Source organism: Neltuma alba, unplaced genomic scaffold (assembly GCF_004799145.2).
Source record: "Neltuma alba isolate B1F8T4 unplaced genomic scaffold, ASM479914v2 tig00005131_pilon, whole genome shotgun sequence".
Lineage (NCBI taxonomy): Eukaryota > Viridiplantae > Streptophyta > Magnoliopsida > Fabales > Fabaceae > Neltuma > Neltuma alba.
The window spans coordinates 2,817-23,794 of NW_021633991.1; the positions used below are offsets into that span (position 1 = coordinate 2,817).

General features: G+C 33.7%; 1 protein-coding gene and 1 long non-coding RNA gene across 2 annotated transcripts; one reads left to right on the top strand and one right to left on the bottom strand.

The window, feature by feature from the left end:
• Positions 1 to 235: 235 nt before the first annotated feature.
• LOC114746890 (uncharacterized) lies at positions 236 to 1,567 on the bottom strand. The gene is made up of 2 exons (XR_003740325.1): positions 1,513 to 1,567; positions 236 to 564 (listed from the first exon to the last, which is right to left on the bottom strand). It is a non-coding gene; the product is annotated as an uncharacterized LOC114746890 (long non-coding RNA).
• A 16,541-nt stretch (positions 1,568 to 18,108) lies between these two features.
• LOC114746889 (adenosylhomocysteinase-like) lies at positions 18,109 to 19,747 on the top strand. Its single transcript, XM_028935170.1, has 2 exons — positions 18,109 to 18,672; positions 18,848 to 19,747. Exons 1-2 carry the CDS (start codon positions 18,109 to 18,111, stop codon positions 19,745 to 19,747), a joined length of 1,464 nt encoding a protein of 487 aa, XP_028791003.1.
• Positions 19,748 to 20,978: the final 1,231 nt, after the last annotated feature.

Sequence of the window (20,978 nt, forward strand, 5' to 3'; positions counted from 1 at the left end):
TTGGCTTTGAGTGTGTTTGAATTAACCTTAGAAAAAATAATTTTTATTGCAACAGTTGTATATTGAAGTTTAAGTCTTTTCCTTCACCTTATTCTTTTTTTTGGGCCGCCCTTTTTGGGGGGGGGGGGGGGAGTGTAGTTTCGGACTTTCAAAGGCCAGTCCAACAGAGGGAGGCCTTTAATGGCCGTGACGATTGTTGCAACCACAACATATCCATAAACAAGCACCATCTTTGTGGGATCTCTTGACGTTGTAGATTTAATTTAGAAAGTCAAAACCTAAACGTTTTCTTTTAAAATTTCAGGTTGAAACCTTCATTGGAAAAAATCATAAAATTTATTTTTCTGTTTTACATATTTATAAATAAAAATATCAGAATAATTAAAATAAAATAAAATTTTGAACCTGTAAATTAATGCTGCTAATGTTTTTTGCGCTTTAGAATGACATATCTTCAATGACTCCAAATTAGCTCCAGCCTGCACACCGTACCTTCATGGTCAACCATCCCTCTACTTTGATGAAAAATAAGGAACGAACTAAACTTGGACACGTGCATATTCCCTGCGGGATCAACTTTAAGAAAATAGAAGCATGAAATAAAAATACAACACCAAATTTACACTGAATCTAACCATGTTTTGTCAAAAATAACCCACCAAAATGATAAACTTAGGCTACAAAATCATAAATTTGTCAGACGAATTCTCTGTAAGATCAGCCCACCAAGTAAGGTCTACCATGCTCGTAACTTATGCATGTTGCTCACATGAAATCCACTTCACTTATGAACCATTTTGACCACTGTAAGAACCATCAAATTTTTGGGACTCATTTAATGTTAAAGCTGCTTAGTAAACAGCAGGTACCAATAAATAGGTATGTGCCGGGACCACTTTTATGAAACACATAAGAAAGCCAAGGAAGCATTACCAACAACCACACATGTAGACATGACTATAATTATCACACCTCAAGATGATCCATATAAATTAATTCTTAATATCTGTGAATAATATCATTGAGAACAAATCAAAACTGAAAATAATAATTGTGCACAGATAGATATGAGAACACCAATCAATGTCTCTGACAAATAATGGAGCCCAGTAAAAGAAATATTCAAATTGAATCATCAAATAGTAAAGGACCAGATACCTCAATGCCATTGATTTGTAAGGTTCACGGAATTCTTCAAAGTGATAGCATTTTTGCTTGTTCTTAATCTTAATGTCCCCATAATATCAAGTGCGAATATCAGTTACTTGTCTTCCATATAATTTAATGGATGGTATTACTATTTAGATGAAGAATAAGACATTTAATTGATTGAAGCCAAAATAAACTCCAAAAGCAAGTAACCACCCATGTAACAGAAATGGAAGAACAAATATTCTCTTCAAATAATATGACCTAAATATTAAAACCCACCGAACAAAAACGAAATGGAGTAAGACGCTTTCAGCTTATCACACCAACATAATTGAATTAGTAGGAAAGAAGGAAAACTACCTGTGTAGAGATGTTCAGCTATAGCCAATGAATCTCATCAGAGAACGCCATTAAATCTGAGACTGATCCAGCGAACTTCTAACATGCACAGGAAAAAAAGATTAACTTTTGCAATATGCAAAATAAGCTTTCCTGATAAAATGCTAAACATAATACATTGCAGCAGCTAATTGCGATTGATAGTTGCACACGGTCAATACCCATAGTCAAAACAGCAGTGTGTTCAACCATGATAGTAATGAGCTTTTTTAGCATGCTCATTCTGTAACCAAAAAAATGGCAGCAATAATAAGAATATAAAATAAAGTGAATATGAAATTTTCTATTCAAAGCATCTCTGCTTCAAATCTGCTATGCTTCAGGAAAAGTCCAAGAAAACTTGTATATGCAAACCACATGAATTTTTTTAACCTGAGCAAACCACGTGAATTAAATAAATGCTGTACAGCTTCAAGTTCAATTCACAGAAAACTAAAATCCCGTGAGCCGTAGGATTGAGTTTAATCTACTGTGTAATATAACCCAGAGCAATTTTGTTTTAAGTACAACTCTAAAGTGTATTCTTATACAAAAAAATATTTACATGAGAAGCCTTATGATGGATCCTTATTTTTGCAATAAAACTTTTACCTGATTTAGGTAGTAGAACTGAATGATAGACATCCCTTCGACAATAACATTGGACAACTGCAGTCTTCCTCCTCTGCTACTACCTTCGTACTCAGGCAGATTGTGTATTTGCTTTTGAGCTGGCTGATAAGTTCTAAGCATGGCCTCCATGAAAAAGGATGTCACATGTAGGCAACCCCAACGATATATGTAGGATCGTATGAGTAAGTCTTTGTGTCTTATCACTATAGTGTTCAATGGAAGATCACCGTCCAGCAGATCCATAAAAATGATTTTGTTGTCTCTAACATATGAAAATACCAAACTTTAAATTGTATTAATTTCTAATGACTCAATTGTCTATAAGTAAATTTCAATATTGCAACATACCATATTATTCTCACCACAATGTGCCTCATGATGTAAATCCTCTGCGGAGCATATAACTCACCAATTAAACCAATATCATTACTTATTTCATCTAAACAGTTGTGGAAAATCACATAACTTCATCACGCAAATTCAGTTTTTCCCTTCTCTCGTCATGAGAAAGATGATCGACTCTTTCCCAAGCCGGCCTTCGTCTAACTCTAATATTTGACTTTCATATCTCAATATAATCTGAAGTTCATATAACAGTCCATCACTTACATAATTTCAAAATTCCAGACAACTATTACTCAAAACACCAACAACCCAACAATATAACTGACTTTATCAAATATCAAACAACATAACTAAACCTCTTTGCTTCATCACCCAGACTGAATTTTTTTTTTCCACAACTGTACTGAATAAATGATCATTATTACCCCATATTGTCTGCAAAAATTCTTAGGCCGAATAATCTCTTCATTGGCATCTTCTTCACCGATGTGCCATCACCATCACCAAGTCAGCCAACATAGAACAAAAATAAGACATGCCCAAAAAAGAAAAAAGACAAAATCAAAAGTATGAGCAAAGAACCAGACCCAATATATAAATCTTGTATAAGAAAATAAAAAGAGAAAGCAGGAAGGAGGCCGAGAAAAAGAGGAAAGCAAGGCGGATCAAGAAAGTCAAGAGGATGGCAAAGGGAAGAGAATGGGTCGCCATACATAGCTGCTAATAAATCCATCAAAAAGAAGGTCATAGAATCGGAAGAACAAAAAGGTTGTTTGGAGCCCCTGAGTTTGAACTTGCAGGAAGAAGGAAACAGATATTGACCTTGCAGATGAAGGGGAAGAGATCTGAGAGACCAAAAAGAGAAGAAGAAATAGTGAAAACAAGATGGAGGAAGAAATACATACCAGCGACCGAAATGAATGTTGTTGGTGTTTAATGGAAGAGGTGCTCAGCGGAGTTTGAAACGGAAGGGACATCACGGGCAAAGTGGGGAGGAAGATTTGCTCATCCATGCATTCCTGGCTCCCGCCTCTTCTCTCCCATCCATATTAGCCACAGGGTGCAAAAGACTGATGGTTTGGTCTAGTCAAGTACAACCCGAAGCAGTCCTATCCAACTAAGTTTAATCCAAATAAACTAATAAAATACTTATAAACTATTTGAAACCATACACATCTACGAAAAAATCTCTCCCTCCAGTGAGAGCGAAATTCTCTCCTCCCATGAGAGTGTAAACCGCCCCATAGTGAGCATTTTCCATCGGCATCCTCTCCCCGGCGGTGGTCGGGGGAGAGTGAGTCTGGCGTGTGTGAGTTGGTGGGTGCGTGTGTGTGTTAACAGCGGCATGTCTAGATCTGAAGCGAATCGGAAAATCTGAGGCTATCTTGGTTAGGGATTTGAAGGAGAAAGATCAGGAGATGATGCGATTAAGAGCCTAAGAAAAGATGGCGACAACGGAAGCAGAATGGTCGACGGAAGGATTTGGATCTATGAGAACTTATTCAACAATGGTAAAATATGATATCTACTTTATGCAAAGAAGTACTAATAGCAAGTCGATTGGAAATCAAAAAGCTCTGTGGAGCAACAGAGGATCAGGGATTGAATCAATCGAAAGTCAAAAATCTTGCTTTCAATGGCATCGATTCATACACCTTCTAAGACTTGTGGGTATTGGATTGACGTTTCTCATATCTACCCCAATTTGGCAACAACTTGTCATATATCTGTTCCAATGGATTCATTTGGTTGGGCTTCGTGAGGTAAAATGTTCTAATACTCTATCTTCTAATAGCTTCTCTGTGAAATCCTTGTTGTGGTATGATCTGATTGCTTTTCCTGGAAGATGTGTTGTAATGGTTAGTCTGATTTTTCCTTCCCGGTGGACATGGATTATGAGGAGATTATGTGAAACTGTAGCCATGATTTTTGATAGTGATGATTAGTGCTGGGATGTCTCTAAGGGAGATATCTTTTCTGGAGATTTCAAGTGTAACGTATTAAATTTTACTTCAAGAATTTAAATATTTAAAAATTATTTTACCATCTTCTTTTTCTTCTCTTCTCCCTCTCTCTCTCTCTCTCCGCGTTCTAGCTTGCAGCATTGTTCTCTCCCTTCCGTTTCTTTCTCTATCATTTTAAATCATTTTGGTAAGTAAAACTACTTTTAATTATAAAACTTCTTTCATGAAAGTTGTTTTACTCAGTCAAATCTATCTAGTAATAATAATTTTGTGTTGCTTAGAGAAAATTTTTAATATAGAATTTAAAGCAAGTATGTAGTTTTGATAAGTGTTAACCACAGTATTATAGATCTGTCATAAGAGATTATTTCTACTAGTTTAGATTTGTCCATTTGTTAATTTTAATATTTAAAAATTAATTTTCAATTAAAAAATGTTATTTATGAGATATATCATATTTATACTGATTAAAATTAAGTTAAATAATTTGGATTGTTTGACATATTATTGAGATTTTAATCAGTTTAGTTTTATTTATTGGGTGATTGGAGGTTTTAAAATAATTATTTTAGCTAAAGTTTATTATTTATGAAAATATATATAAATGCCATTAAAATTTTGATTAGATTATTTTTATATATTAATATTTGAAGTATTATTGAATTTTTTTGTGGTTTAGTTTTGAAGCTTAAATTTCAAATGGGATTTTTAGAATTTAAAATATAATAATTTCATATTTAGAAATATTGAAAAAATTCTTTTTATTGAAGTAAATAATCTGGAGGATGTAAATAAATAATTTGACTTATTAGAATATTATAAGTTAGTTCTAAAGTACTTAATTTTGGGCTATGAGAGTTGTGAGAATTTAGAATGTAAATTAAATTAAATTAGAAATTTAACTAATATATAAGATTAATTATTAATTAATTAGCTCATATTAATATGTGGTTATATTAATTGTGTAGATTAATTATTGATTGAGCAAAGAATTGACCTTATAGTAATTCTTACTATTGCTTTGGCGCGAGGTAATTACTTTACACTTGGTATATGTGCTAATATGTTGTTTGTGAGTATTTTGCTAATTTAGAATAATAATGTGTTATTTGAAACTCGAGTAGGTATGTTATACCTTTTGAGCTATGAAAATCATCTTGTGAGATTTTTTTTTTGGAATTGTAATTGAGAAGTTTAGAAAAGATATATGATTTATATCTTATGGATTATACTGAGAAAAAATTGAGACTTTTTTGTTATATTGTGAATAATTGGTTGTTATTTGGATTTTAGATTGAGCCTCGGGTGGTAAGACCGTCATTGGTGCACATTTGTTGGCTTCTTTTGTCTCCCATAGTAAGAGATAAGTCTTTGTGGCTTCTCATTCGTCTCCCAAAATAAGAGATAGGCCTATGTGTCTGATTGATCCCCATAGTGAGGGACAGATTTATATGGCTTGTGTGTTGGCCTCCATAGTGAGGGATTAGATGATTAAAATTATATTTTTATAGATTTATCTATATTTCTCGAGAATTGATAATTGTCCCACTTGACATCTCATAAGCACATCTTAATATGTATGATGAGTTGGAAAGTTGGTTATTGAGACGTTTATCTCACCCCCGTGGTTTAACATTTTTAGGTAATAGCTCTAGGGCTAGTCTGTTAGGAAAGATGGCGGAAGTTTAGCTATATGTATAGCTTTCTTTTTGTCATGTGATGAGTATTTATATATTGTCACATAGTGCTCATCGATTCTGATATTGTAAATTAATACTTTTGATTACTGCTATTTGATGAGAAGGCCGTTAGAAGGCTAGAGGTTTCTAAGACTTTACACATGACACTCTTTTGAAAGTATGAGTTTTATTTGGGTTAAGGGTTGAATAATATTTCTGGACTTTGAAAGTCCAAAGCCCAAGTTACTTATCGACTTTGCTTGTGATATATGTTTATTTCTTTTAACCATGATAGTAATTTTAAAATTTTAAGGTTTCTTTTTTTCTATCATGGTTAATCTTTCGAATAAATTGAAAATTTTGATCTAGATGGGTTTTGAAAGAATGGTCATCACACTAATAATATTTCATTTGTTTACTTTGCATCCATCTCTGGTATCATAGTGAGTTTTTGGAAGTTTAGTGGCAATTTAAGTTTCCCAGTGGCAATCAAAAGTTCTGTCTCGAAAATCAAGGATGATCCTCGTTGGGTGCCACCTGGTTGTTTTTGGTATGTGTTTGATCTGAAGAGTTTAGTTTCTTTAGATGTTGAGTTTGATGGTTTTGGAATAAAAGCAAGAACTAAGTCTAGTATGGCTCTGAAGACTAGTTGCTGGTTGACTGGAAGTTTAGAGGATAAAAAGCTCCTAGTTATGTATCTTATACATGCTCAGTTAGATTGTGGTTGGTGGAGTTTCTTTCCTGAGAACATTTTTCTTATGGAAGATGTCACTCATTGTTAGAACTTAGCTTCTTTGAATGAGCTAAGCAGTTGTTTAATGGGTTTGTGGCTTTTACAATTGGGTTTTATGCCCCCCAATCCCAATTTTTGTTTTCTTTGTTTGTTTGTGGCCCCTCTAAATGGATTGTTGGCTAGTGCTCTTCTTCTCTGCTCTCTGGATTTGTTATTGGTTTTGATGGCAGACTTAGAGACAAAAGGGTTGTGTGCTCTCAGATGGATTTCTACACCACGTCCCTCATATTTTCGAATATGAGTTGTAGCTGCCATAGAGGTGATCCGGAACTTTGTTGGCTTTGGTTGCTTTTGCTTTTCCAGTTCGTGTTTCTTTGTAGTTTTCTGTTTTTTTTTTTTTTTTGCTGTTTACTTGTTTTGGACTTTTGAATTGTATTGGTTATAGTTTTTATAATATCTTCTTTTTTCTGACCAAAAAAAATAAACTAATGAAATTACACTGAACTGGACCAGGCTAGCTGGTTAGATTGAATTGGGTTTTTGGACCAAATGATCAAACAACCTGGACTAATTCGGTTTGATCTAGGTAAATTTTTTATTTTTTAATAATTTGTAAGTTATATGTTATCTTTAATTTTTTTAATGGTGTTAGAGATTTTTATGTATTTATGAAGAAGTCTTAATACATTATAATTATAGGTATTTTTTATTGTCTTGAATTATATTCATCATGTTGAAATCTTACTTTCTATAAAGACAAAAGTAAAAACCAAAAAAACAAAATAGAGACATGGACTGCTTGGACCAGTCCACCAACCTGATGGATCAACTCCAGTCTAACATAATCTTGGATTACCATTGGATTGGATTAGACTATACCAAACTCAATCAGACCAAACTTCAAGCTAGATTTTGATCTGATCCGGCCTGTCCGTTATGCAACCCTTGTAACCTGGGAAGGTAAAAGTCTTTGGTGAAGGAAAAAAAAATGCTAATTTTTTACACCAAAACCCAATAAACACGCTGGCATGTACTTTTCACTGTTCATAGAATAGTAAAAACATAGAAGAACTGACCAATAAAAAGGACTTTATGAAAACATGATTTTTATTTATTATTGCAAGTCGGTTGATTGATGATTGATTGGTTGATTGATGATTGATGTTTGCTTTTCCTGGATTTTTCACTTACGTATGGAAAGATTCACGGCTGCCAAAAGGTGTTTAGAAGAAGCAACATACATTAATATATTATTAATATATTACTAAAGGGCGCTATACTTGGTAGCCAAGGCATATTGGAAAAAGAATCATCAGCCTCGTACGTTTCAGTTAAAGCTCCAGAGGGGATAAAGAGACATTAAAACCCCACTAGTATTGGATCACGGTTCATGTCTTATTAACAAAGAGGACAACTGGGGCGCAATAATTACACCTTGGGATGAAAAACAATATATTTTTCTACCTTATCCATGAATGCTGCAGGTGTCCCATAGTACCTTGGCAGGTGCACCATGTTTCTTATCTGCTTTCATAAATACAGCTCTTAAGTCTGGTCTATGATAAGGCATTGGCTAAGAGAGTAATTGCAAGAATGGCACATTTGATATATGTTCCAGAGAGTGTTTCTATTTTTTTTTTTTTTGTTAGCTCTCAGTAATGATGAAATATTATCTGAATGAAACTTTTAAAAACAGCCCTGCCACAAACCAAAGTTAGCCTTGTGATCAAAGCATGTTATTTGTTTTCCTGGTGCACGCCTATTTAGGGGGGGAAAAAAATGAAGTGATTCCAAGACCGGTGAAAAAGAAAAGAAGGAAGAGAAAAACTGATACAGAAATATGTGTAGCAGAGGAAAGGGACAATACCTTGTAGAAAAGTCAAGTGACTCTCCCTCCATCTACTACCGCGTTGCCAACACTTTAGATTCAGAAGAAAAAGCATCCATCTGCAATTTCTACCACATCTGTCTCCTTTGGCAGAGCCTGAGAACTTATAGACTGCTTTCTTTTCTTTTTTTTTAAATCATGTGCTTTATTAGTTCCAGCTTTTATGTGACAGCAAAGAAGCATCTGAATTCGTTTCCACTGATTCAAATCCCTATCGCAGAGGCTGTGAGGTAATCACTGCATGTGCTAGAGGTAACTGAGAAAACTACACGTTGTATAAATGTTTGCTCTTCTTCTTCATTCCCTTGAGCCCCTCTTTCTCTTTTGACATCCCCCTTTCAACTGTGAGTGATTTTTCAAGAACGTTATGGAACTTTCGAAACCAGAAAAATACTCCCATAAGCTATTATTAGTCTTCAGGACTTTTGAGTAATCTGTTCAGTTAGTGTTTCCTGAGATGCACTCATTCAGGTGCCTACAACTAGATCCCCAAAATTGTGCACCAAAAATCTCTGATGACAATGAAAAACCCTTCTATCCAACGTTTTGTGTTAATTTGTGTTAATTTGGGAGGCAAGGAACTTGAGCTGCTTGGCAACTGATAGCTAAAAGAGTTTGAAGTGGCTTCTTGGTTGACAGCATTTTAAGAGAACCTGAACAGGAGAATTCAAGTCCTGAAACTTTGTAGTTCAGAGATATTTTTTCTCGTTCAAAAAGTTGAGGGTGTTCTTCCAAATGCCTCAATTTTTATCCCCTTTTCTCTTGCTTGGCTATGAGTTTTCGTCTGCGGCCTATGGTCATGATTTTTTCTCATTTTGAGCTCATATTATGTACTTAGGTTGTAACATATTTGACTGATTATGTATGAGAAGGTTTATGTTTTGTTCAGTAGAAGATAGTATAATATATTGCATTTAATAGATATTTTGGGTGAGTTTTCTGTTTACGGGATTCTTGTCGTAAAGTAAGAATCAAGTTCATAGGGCAATATGCTTTTCAAAATATGTGACCTGAAGTTGCAAATTTGATCTGTTACCTAGAGATGTCTGCAGAATTATTACAACAGAGAAATATTTCTCCAGAAGTATATGGTTTTTCAATGAAAGATAAAATTGACTCCTTTGTTTTTCATTGCCTTCATGTAAAGTCTGAGACCACGTATCAAAATGGAGTTACTAAAAAGATTGTGTATGGTTGCTTAATATTTCAAGTTTCAATTTGACGCAGGGCACTTAATTGCTTTCCCATCTTATGTTTAAATTTTACATAAAAAAAAAAGGTTGGGATTTCATATCAGATTGAGTTTGTGAAGTAAATAAAGAGGATTCTTCTTTCTTTCTGTGATGCTGGCGTCATTAGTACAAGAGACAAAGAAATAGAAGAAAAATTCATGTCTAAGACCAATCTCTTGCTATCTGCTGAGGTACATGCATTAAACTTCATTATTCTCAGTCATTATCTAATTTTCAGTGCTTGAGTTCTGTTGGGGGACTATTGGTCTGTGGTCACCTAGTGATCTCTTCAGTCTGAAATCTGAATCTTAACAAAGTTATATTTCTTAGATTTGTGTGATCAAAACCTGGAATGAATGTGATTTTAAAGCTAGTCCTTAGTCTCTTCTTTTGCTTTCTATGTTCTAACAAGAGTGTTGGATAAATGTTAGACATGAAGGCAGCTCCATATGCAGAACACAAGGGCCTAGACAGCATCATTAATTCTTTCGGTATCTGGTATAAGATTATAAAATGATCGAACAAGTTCTCATTTGGCTTAATCCATTAGTCTAAGTCTAATTAAACTTATAGGTATTGGTTGGTTTAATCAAGAAAAAGAAAAACAGATAAAAAAAAAGTTTGAAAAAGTTAAGCATCAAGTATTACAGATTTGTTGAGACATAAAATGCCATGGCATACCCCGCTATTTTCGTCTTTTTTCTGAGCTGTTGTATTGAAATTGAGCCATATTGCAGTTTTTGTCACTCACGTTTCTCACTTCAGTTCTCATACGCGGAAAGTTTCTGACAAGTTAAGAGTTTCATAATGGGGATATTAAACAGCATATTTTGTTCCGTAAGTACTCCTCTGGTCTTTAATATAAAATCTATTTAACTAATTTGATTAGATTAAAGAAATTAGTTAAGCTAATTAATTATAAAAAATATGACATGTTTTTCCTAAAATATTAGACACATCTTTTTTAATATCCTCCCTCTCTCTTCTACTTGATTATGGTTGAGGAAGTATCTATATGAGTAATTTAAAAAAAATTGATAAATATGATAAATATGTTTTATATTTGGAACCAAAATTAATTTAATAATTAGATTATATATTAAAGATCAAAGGAGTAGAATATATTGGTGAAAGTTGTTTTGCAGTTTTAATGTCAACGGCATGCATCTTACTTTGCAGTTTCTTTTGCGTTAAGCTAAAATGGAAATTACTGCTAGTTTAGATAAGAATAGGTCGTTACCAGACCGTGTGAGCTGAAAAATTGTTCTTCTTTCAACTTCACCTCTTTTCTTGTTTCGGTCGGCGGGTTAAGTTTCTTTTTACTCCAAAAGCTACAATAGATCATGGTTAATGTAATTTGAGCCAAGTCAACAAATGTTCAGACATACTTCTTTTTTTTTTTTCATGTAGTTTAAACTCTAGACGTTATTTAAACGAAATTAAAATTTCTACCATTCAAGCCAATAGGCAACCATTTTCAACATAATTCATGCTAGCAATTGAGTATGAAATGAAATATTCTCTCGATTCTTTATTAGATAGACTTCATTGTTTTTAACATAAGCCGTATGAAGTATTAGCTTTTTCCCCACATGCCCTATTGTTTGATGATTTTTTAACTAATTAAATACCCCCGTAACAAAATAAACAATAAACAAAAAAGAACATATGATTATATACAATTGAAGAATTTAACATAATGGATACAAGTAATTTGATGTGAGTTTTGTTCAGTAAAAATATATCTGCATGTGCTTATTTGCAAGACGTCTAACATCTTTAACAGATATATATTAAAAAGATTACAATATGAATAGGTTTAAATAAATAAGATTAAATATTTAAAATTAGAAAAAATTAGAGAAAATAACCTAAAGAATAATATTTGTTGAAGAGGATCATAAGAGTTGTAATTATTTAATTAGAGACATCAAATGGAAAAATATAAAATTAAAATTACTAAATTGTTGCTAAATAAACCTCCCACATTCTCTCGTTAAAGTAAAAATCCCAATCACCCATGTCAGGCTCTTTTTAGGGAGTGTTTAGATGGAAACCAAATCATGGTTTCAAAAGTACTTTTACAGTTTACGAAGTAAATATATGGAGAAGTTTGTCTCGTTTTGCGGAAAAGTGTTTCTGATAAGGACTTTTCAAAGTTGCCAAACACCCTTTTAGTAACTTTCATTTTTCATTAACATCCATATAATCATATGACCAATGATTAACATAGCTATTTATCCATTTTATCCATTTTGATTTGTTGACTGTAGTTTGATTTTTTTCCTTTTAAAAATAAAAAAAATAAAATTCCACTGTTTATTTCCCAATTTATGTACAAACTAATAATAAAGAATCACGGATTAATGAAATTTTTGGAATCATGGATTATGAAATTTTCAGTCCCTAACCTCATTTTGATTATGGTCTCTAAAATTTAAAACTAATAGTTTTATTTTTTGAAATTTAACCTTATATTTGTTTTAGTTTCTAAAGTTTGAAATCGAAGCTTTTAGTCTTTAAATTTTGATTTTATTTTGATCTGCTTAAAGATTTTTAGTTCTAGAATATTATTTTTCAGGAACCAAAATCAAAATAAAATCAAATTTCAAGTACTAAAACTACTAATTTCAAATTGCAGTGACTAAAATTAAAATGAAATTAAATTTTAAGGAAATCAAAATTTGATTAAATTTCAAAGAAAATGATATTAATTCAAAAATCATGTGCAAGAGAATGCACGCCAAAACGAGCTACAGTAAGCAATTAGGTTCAAACCCTAGTAGCTCCACATTCTGTGTCGCCTGATAAAGGCGCCACTTCATTTTCGTGTTAGGCACGCCCGGAAAATAACATGAGCGGCTCCTCATTTTTTTCAAAATGTATATCTCATGTAAATTACATTCATTTTTTCTCCTTAAATCTCTCCACACTCATCCCACATAAATGTGCCTGTGCGAATCCACCCTTCGTGGAATAGCCCATATTCCAACAAGTTATATTCTGACGACATCTGTGGAAAAAAAAAAATCTCATATTTGGCTGATAAAGCTTGAGTTCTTTGAATCAGAAGAAAAAATCCAGTGTTTTTGTTGTATTTTCAGTTATGGTAAAGTGTCTCCTAACTCCCAAGAATTAAAAGTAACGCATCCTTTTTGTCGTGGTGAATTTGTTGCTTTTATTTGGCCAACAGAAAAAGAAGACTTATTTGTTGCCTTTATAGCTGCTTTGCTATTCGGGACGTAAAACGGAATCTTCTCCCCTTTTTCTCTCTTTCTTCTTTCCCCACCCCCCTCTTTTTTTTTTTTTTTCATGATGAGATCAAACTTTAAAAATTTAAAATTAAATTTTGTAAAAAATATGATTATATTTGATATAAAAACTATGTAAAATATTTTATAAAATAATTTTTTAACTTTTCCCAAATATAATTATAAATTATTTTATTTAAGTTTTAACATTTTAGATTTACTTATATAATTTTTTGCTAACCTTAATAAACATGATGATTTTAATAACAATTTGTTGTCGAGAATCGTCCAGATCAAATTTTAATATTTTAAATTTATTTTATGTATTATTAATATATTTAATGCAGCAACAGTTGAGCTCCCTATTTTTGGATGTATGGATAAGCGTGTTGGTTTGAAATTTCACATTGAAAGCACGCGATTGTCAAGCCCATCACTAGCATCACGGATCCCACCTTTAATCAATAAGAGAAGACAATCTGAAATCAGAATCTTTTTGAAAGGCCTTCGTCTTCCCGTCCAAGAGGGCCGAAAAATTGACCTCGGTAGGACCATCTATCCTCATTCAATGAGCGTCGTACGAATGAACACTGCTAAATCATTCAAAACAACCTAATTTTGGAAGTGGGCCCCATTTTCGTAAGGGGCTCCCAAGTCCCGACTCTGTGTCCCTTGATAGAGAGGCCACTCATTTTCCTGTCGGGTACGCCCGGAAAGTAGCATAAGCGGCGCCTCAAGCCCTCCCCGATTCTGTATCAAAAAAAAAAGAAAAGTCCTCCCCGATTCCCAGTTGCCAACAATGATTGCGTCGAGGAAAACTAGATAAGGAAGCAAATCGGGTGGTCACGACATGAGGGCGGGTTTATAAATGAAAAATTCGAAGTTCCGATATTTACGGAGAAATCTCAAGAACTTTTTTTTTTTGGGAAGAAAACTATGAGATTTAAAACAAAGAATTTTAAATAAAATTATGATCTAATGAGGTAAGACATTTCTGGGTGGTTTTATCATGTTTCATATAAAAAATGTTTAGGAGGAAAATAATCATTTATTACTGAATTTATTCCAAAAATATCCTTCATGATTTAAACGTAAATTAATTAGAAACGAGCGTTGCATGAAGGATATTTTTAAAAATTTATGCCTCATTTTTTAAAAAAATAAAATTTATTAGTTTTTATAACTATTCAATGTCCTATAAATTAAAGTAGCTTCATTAGTTTTCATAATGGATTTTATGCTGACCTCTTGATGTGTGCTATGGAGAAGAAAATGCGCAATATTCATGTAGAAAAAGAAGCAATTGATAAAATAATAAGAAGAAAAAGATGTCATGTGAGGGAAAGGGGAAGAAAAAATTTTATATAAATAAATATTTTGTAATATCCTAAAATAATATTTTGTAATATGAGTAGCCATTCAAAAAAAATATATTGTTCTTTATAATTAAAATATGAATATTTTTATTCATTTTGATGAAATTATATTATTTTAATTACCGGTCTGATATGACTTAACTCCTTTTTAACCAACAGATCTTTAAATCACTATCTCGATCGGTTTATTACCTGATCTGATTTTTTTTATTCATTTACATACATATTTAAATCTTCAACAAATTCAAGTTTTTCGGTAAGATAAGAAAGAAAGAGGTGACGCTAAAAGGTCATGAAGAAAGACCAAACGCAACAAGGCAAAAATAAATAACGCAAATATGGCTCTATGCGTCAAAGTTCATTGATGATGGTGAATTACAAAAGAGAACTGTCTGTCGATTTATGAAAGAGACGGCGTGTCATCGACTTTCTGTGAGAATTGGTAGTGGTATCTGTCACTAGAAATTTGATACCAAGAGGATTTTGTTTCCAATCTCATAAAGTTATTTGCCATTTTGAATTGTAAAACTCTCATATAGAAAGGAGCTAGTAACCTTTTCTTAAGAAATAGTGTATTTGACCCGGAAGAATAATCTTGTTGAAATAGTGTATTTCATTTGGATAAATAGGACCAGAATGTTAGATATTGTGTTTTGATGATGATAAAAGTAGTTTGCTTTATAACCAGTTTAATTGATTGTTTATTTGAAGTTATGTGAGATTTCAGGCGTACCTCAAATGTATTCTAATTCTTTCGGCGGCCATGCATGATCCGGTCATGATGACAGAGGGAGATATTGTCTGTACAACAAAGCGCACTGAGGAGGAAGATGAGAGCTTGTTTATAAGTGGGACTGGATAGACGATGTTTTGAAAATGTATATCTCATGTAAACTACCTTCATTTTTTCTCCTTAAATTTCTCCACCCTCATCCCACATGCATATCTCATCATGAAAATTTAAATGACATGATAAATATTACATTTAACAAACCAAGTTTCTTTTTTATTTGCATTCAGGTTCCAGCTTAAATGTGCCTGTGCGAATCCACCCTTCGTGGATTAGCCCATATTCCAACAAGTTATATTCTGACTACATCTGTGGGGAAAAAAAAAAATCTCATATTTGGCTGATAAAGCTTGAGTTCTTTGAATCAGAAAGAAAAAATCTAGTGTTTTTGGTGTGTTTTTATTTTTGGTAAACTTGGTCTCTCCTAACTCCCAAGAATTAGAACGTAACGCATCCTTATTGTTGTGCTGAATTTGTTGCTTTTATTTGGCCAACAGAAAAAGAAGAATTATTTGTTGCCTTTATGGCTTTATAGCTTCTTTGCTATTCGGGATGTAAAACGGAATCTTCTCCCCTTTTTCTCTATTTCTTCTTTTTTTCTCATGATTAGATCAAAAATTTAAAATTAAATTTTTTTAAAAAAATATGATTATATTTGATATAAAAAATATGAAAAATATTTTATAAAATAATTTTTTTACTTTTCCCAAATATAACTACAAATTATTTCATTTACATTTTAAAATTTTAGATTGACTTATATAATTTTTTGCTAACCTTAATAAACATGATGGTTTTAATAATAATTTGTTGTTGAGAATCATCTAGATCAAATTTTAATATTTTAAATTTATTTTATATATTGTTCATATATTTAATGCAGCAATAGTTGAGCTCCTTATTATTTTTCTTTTTTTTGAATGCAGTACTGTAATCAACTAAAGCAACAACAAGACAACAAAAAACAAAGGTCTGGTTTTTCTTCATCAACCTCCCCCTCAAGATTTAAGAGTGGAGGTGATGAATGATACAAAAATAATCGGTCCTGCTATGCGCTATTCTGGATTGATAATCCGCAACAATAATGTTATGTCTTTTTTTTTTTTTTGGGAGTTACAAGGACAAGCCAAGCTTGAAGAAAAGAAGAAAAATAAAGACTAGACGCGAAGCTAGCAACTAAGAAAAAGACAAAAACGGAGACCGTCAACTAAAGCCGTTTGGCTTATACTGAAGAATTAAATCTGCACATCCTTCTGGCAACATCCACGATCATTAATGTTTTGTCTACATATGTGTCTCATATCCCACGACCTATTAATCAAAAGCCAATATTTTTGGTTGTGTACATAGCGTGTTGGTTTGAAATTTGACCTTAAGAGCATGTGATTATCAAACCCATTACTACCATCACGGTCCCACCTTCAACCAATCAGAGAAGACAATCTGAAATCAGACTCTTTTTGAAAGGCCCTAGTCTTTCAGTCCAAAAGGAACGAAAAAAGACGTCAACAAGACCATCTGTCCACATTCAATGAACATCACAAGAATGAACACTGCTAAGTCATTCAAAATATAATTGGAGTGGTTTATATTTGAACTTGTTAATTTACAATTTCTTAATAATGAATTTATTTTTTTGAGAAATGTTATTTATAAGCTTATTTTTATTCTAAATTTCATATCTATTAAAATAAAAATTATTTAAAATATAAAAACTATCAAGTTGAATGGTCCATATTAAAATGAGCACTAAATGTGCTCGCTAAGATCATAGGGAGAAGCATATCTAAAGACTTAATTCATAAGTAATTTATTTCCAAGGACTATTAACAGTAAGTACTCACCATTATTTCACTTATAAATCTATATTATTTCCTTGAAAGCTTCTTGCAACGTAATTCCACCACATAGCATCAACAAATAACCCATGCATGACTTATATAAACCCAAATAAATATTTTTATTTTTATTTTTTATTTCAAACCAATAAGATCTAAAAACAAGTAAGAATTGTTAGCACTATAAGTATATTTATATGATTTTAATGTTTGTATAAACCCGAACAAATAATTCTCTTTTATTTTTTTTTTATTTCAAACCAAAAAGATATTAAAACAAGTAAGAATTGCTAGCTCTTTACAATTATATTTGTAGGATCTTAATGTTTCTTGGCTATGCATGGTTTACTCTGATGAAAGGATATTGTTGTTTTAAACAAAAGAAAGTTCGATTGATTACCGCGGTAGCTAGTGAGTCAGAACTACCATTCTAATTGAAGAGAAAGATTAGGAGGAAAAAAAAATTCAAGCATATGGGAAAGGAGTGCACCGAAGCCAGTTCCGCTGATCAACTTGCTAGTTAGTTAACACGTAAATCTCCCGACAAGAGAAGAAAGCTCATTACTCATTCCTGGGGTGGCGAAAAAACTTTTTTTTTTAAAAAAAAAAACTCCTTCCTGAGGTGGCAAAAAGAAAAGAAAAAGAAAACTCATTCCTCGAGGCAGGACTGGCGGAGGTCGTTTATGATTCAGCTTTTCGGTCTATATATGAATAACCATAAAGAAAAAGAAAACTCATGCCCTTGATATTTCTAACCCAATTCTCTCTCCATCTTCTTCTCAAGCTGCGGCAAGCTGCTCCATCCCCTCTCTCTCTTCCCGCACAGAGATTTCTTCTTCTTCTTCCGCCATGACTTTGATCGACGATGTTTGTGCCTTCGTGAAGGGGTACTACAACGCCGAAGCTCCCCCACTCAGAGACGCCAGAATCATCGCCATGGATTCATCCAAAGTCGTCATGAAAACCCTAGGTTCTCTCGGAGCTGAAGTGCACAAGCCCTCTGAAAACACCTATTCTACTTACTTTAGCTTCGGTTGGAAGGGGGAGACTCGTGAGGAGCACTGGAAGCGTATCAAGCGAGGGCTTGATCACTGGGGTCCCGCCGGTGGTCCCTCTCTTATCCTTGACGGCGGTGGTGAGGCTACCCTCTTCATCCTTGAAGGTGTGAAGGCTGAAAAGGCTTTTGCAGATACTGGTCAATTGCCAGACCCGTCTTCTACTGATGATGCTGATCTTAAGATTATTCTCAGTATGATCAGGGATGGGCTGAACACTGATCCCAAGAGGTACCACAAGATGAAGGACGGACTCGTGGGTGTCTGTGTAGCGACCATCGAGGGTGTTAAGAGGCTTGTCCAGCTGCAAGCTAATGGAACTCTTTTGTTCCCTGCCATTTATGTAACCGGGAGCAAGGTAATTAACTATTACTCAGCAATATATAGTTTTGTTAGCTTTAGATAGTCTTCTCTCCATTTTCTTTCCTTCCAATTATTCGTCCCACCCGAGTAAATCTTCATATTTAATTAATTGAATTCGGTTGTTTTACAAGTTGCGCTTGTTTGATGATGTTGCATGTTTGCGTTAACAGTTCATCAGCAGCTTGTACGGTTGCTGCTACTCTCTGTTTGATGGGATAAAGAGAGCTACCAACATGCTGATTCCTGGGAAAAAAGCTATTGTGTGTGGATACGATGAGGGTAGCGAGGGATGTGCTATCGTACTGGAGCAGGCTGGCGCTGACGTGTCTGTGTACACGGTTGATCCCAACCATGCCCTTCAAGCTGACCTAAGAGGTTTTCATGTTATCAAGACCCTTGACGATGTTGTTTCTTCTGAGGCAGACATATTCGTGACGAATATGAACAAGGACAATATGGATGTGGTTAAACACGTAAAGAGGATGAAGAACAAGGCCATTATTTACCACATGGATCCAATATTGGACTATGCTGGAGTTCAGCAATGCTTTTCTGGTATGCAGCGTACCATCGTCAATCCTCAAATCGACAAATGGGTCTGTCCTGAGACTAAGTCAAGTGTCACTGTATTGAAAAACACAGGCTGCCCAGCTGATTTGATGTCTTCTTGGTCTTTTGCAAGCCTCGTGGTTGCTGTGCTTGAGTTGTGGGGCAAGAGAGGAACTGACAAGTACGAGAATAAGGTTTATGATTTGCCTGAGCATCTTGAAGCGAAGGTTTCTGCTTTTCACTTTCTTCCCAAGCTTATCAAGACCAAAAAAGAGACCAACTCACAGGCTGGTCAGGTCTTTGTGCCGAAGGAAGGACAGGGAAATAATGTCTTTCCCATGAGTGCTGAGCCAAATAATTGTAAAACTAGTGCAAAGATCAGGGAGATATTAGCCATGGGTCTTAAGGCTTGTGGGCTCTTTGGCATTGCCGCTCTGGGCCTCATCAATGGCGCCGAAGTAAGCTTCTCAAAGCCCACAGTTTGCGTAGAACTGCCATCTATTACTATTTGGGGTAATTAAAGGGTTAGAGAAGAGAACGGAACTCCTCCCTTAATAAGACAACATGGGGTGATGAAGGTTTGATTTTGAGTCTTTATGAGAACTCTTTATCAATTCGACATCGAAGTTGATATAATAGCACAGGTAATATGTGTGTATATATATATATATATCACTTTGTTTTTTTTCTTCTTGTTTTCTTTCTTTTGATTTTGAAAAATACGCAGATTTTTTTTTGGTTTTCTTTTTGGGTGGGGGGGGTAAACTATAATAAGGATTGCTGATGGGTTTTCCTTCTTGAAAATTGTTAACACGTAAAATTTTAAAAAGGACACTTCTTAGATAAAATCTTGTATTTATGAAAATACTACTATTAATTAAACCTAACGCACACTCTTACCAGTCTTGGCTGTTCCAAACCATGTCCACAGTTATCACTAATCGCTTCAGTTCAATCACATTAGCAGTGTACTTCTCTCATGGATCTTTCATGCTGATATCATAGCTCCTCCAGGAAATAACAGATTTTATAACTCCTTTGGAATAATTTATAAGCAGTTTTTTAATTATGATTTATAGAATATGAGACAAGTATATAAAAAAATTTTTGTCTTGATTTTATAAAAGGTGCTTGTAAATACTTATAAACATGAGGAGTTAGCTAAGCTGGTCTAGCTTAAGCGTATCATCAGGTTGAACAAACCGGAGGGGGGTGGCCAAAGAAAAACAGAGGTTAAGAAACCGAATCGTGAATGACTTCTTTGACTAAAAATCGTGTTTGAAACTGACATGAAAGCCATTTTTTGAAGTACTAGCACGAAAAACCAGGTTTACCCAGCAATGTACAATTTTACTTGAATATATATGAAATTTAAATATTAAGAACTTTGACCTTTTTTGTCATTTGAAAAAAGAAGAAGAAGAAGAAACTTTGACTTGGTTCCACCAACCCAACCAAGCTAAGATTAGGGCCTAAAAGATAGGTTCGATGTGTCAAGAAAACTCAACCCGATCAGATTTGTGTCACCCTTACATCGAAGTTTTTCTTTCTTTTTCTGGCCAACCCTACAAAGTACTCATAGTCTGAACGAACCCATTGAGAAGAATGAAGAGACAACACAAAATAGCTAGCAATGCCCACAAACTTGATATTTGTGGCTTCTAAGTATGATGTTTTTCCCCATAAAAAGACACTTTGCAAAAAAGAAAAAAAACCTAACAAAAGGATTATACCATAAAAGGCCTCCTGACT

Coding starts and splice junctions, on each gene's coding strand:
- LOC114746889 (XM_028935170.1), top strand. CDS start 18,109: ATGACTTTGATCGACGATGTTTGTGCCTTCGTGAAGGGGTACTACAAC. Junction 18,673..18,847: donor TTTATGTAACCGGGAGCAAG/GTAATTAACTAT, acceptor TTGCGTTAACAG/TTCATCAGCAGCTTGTACGG.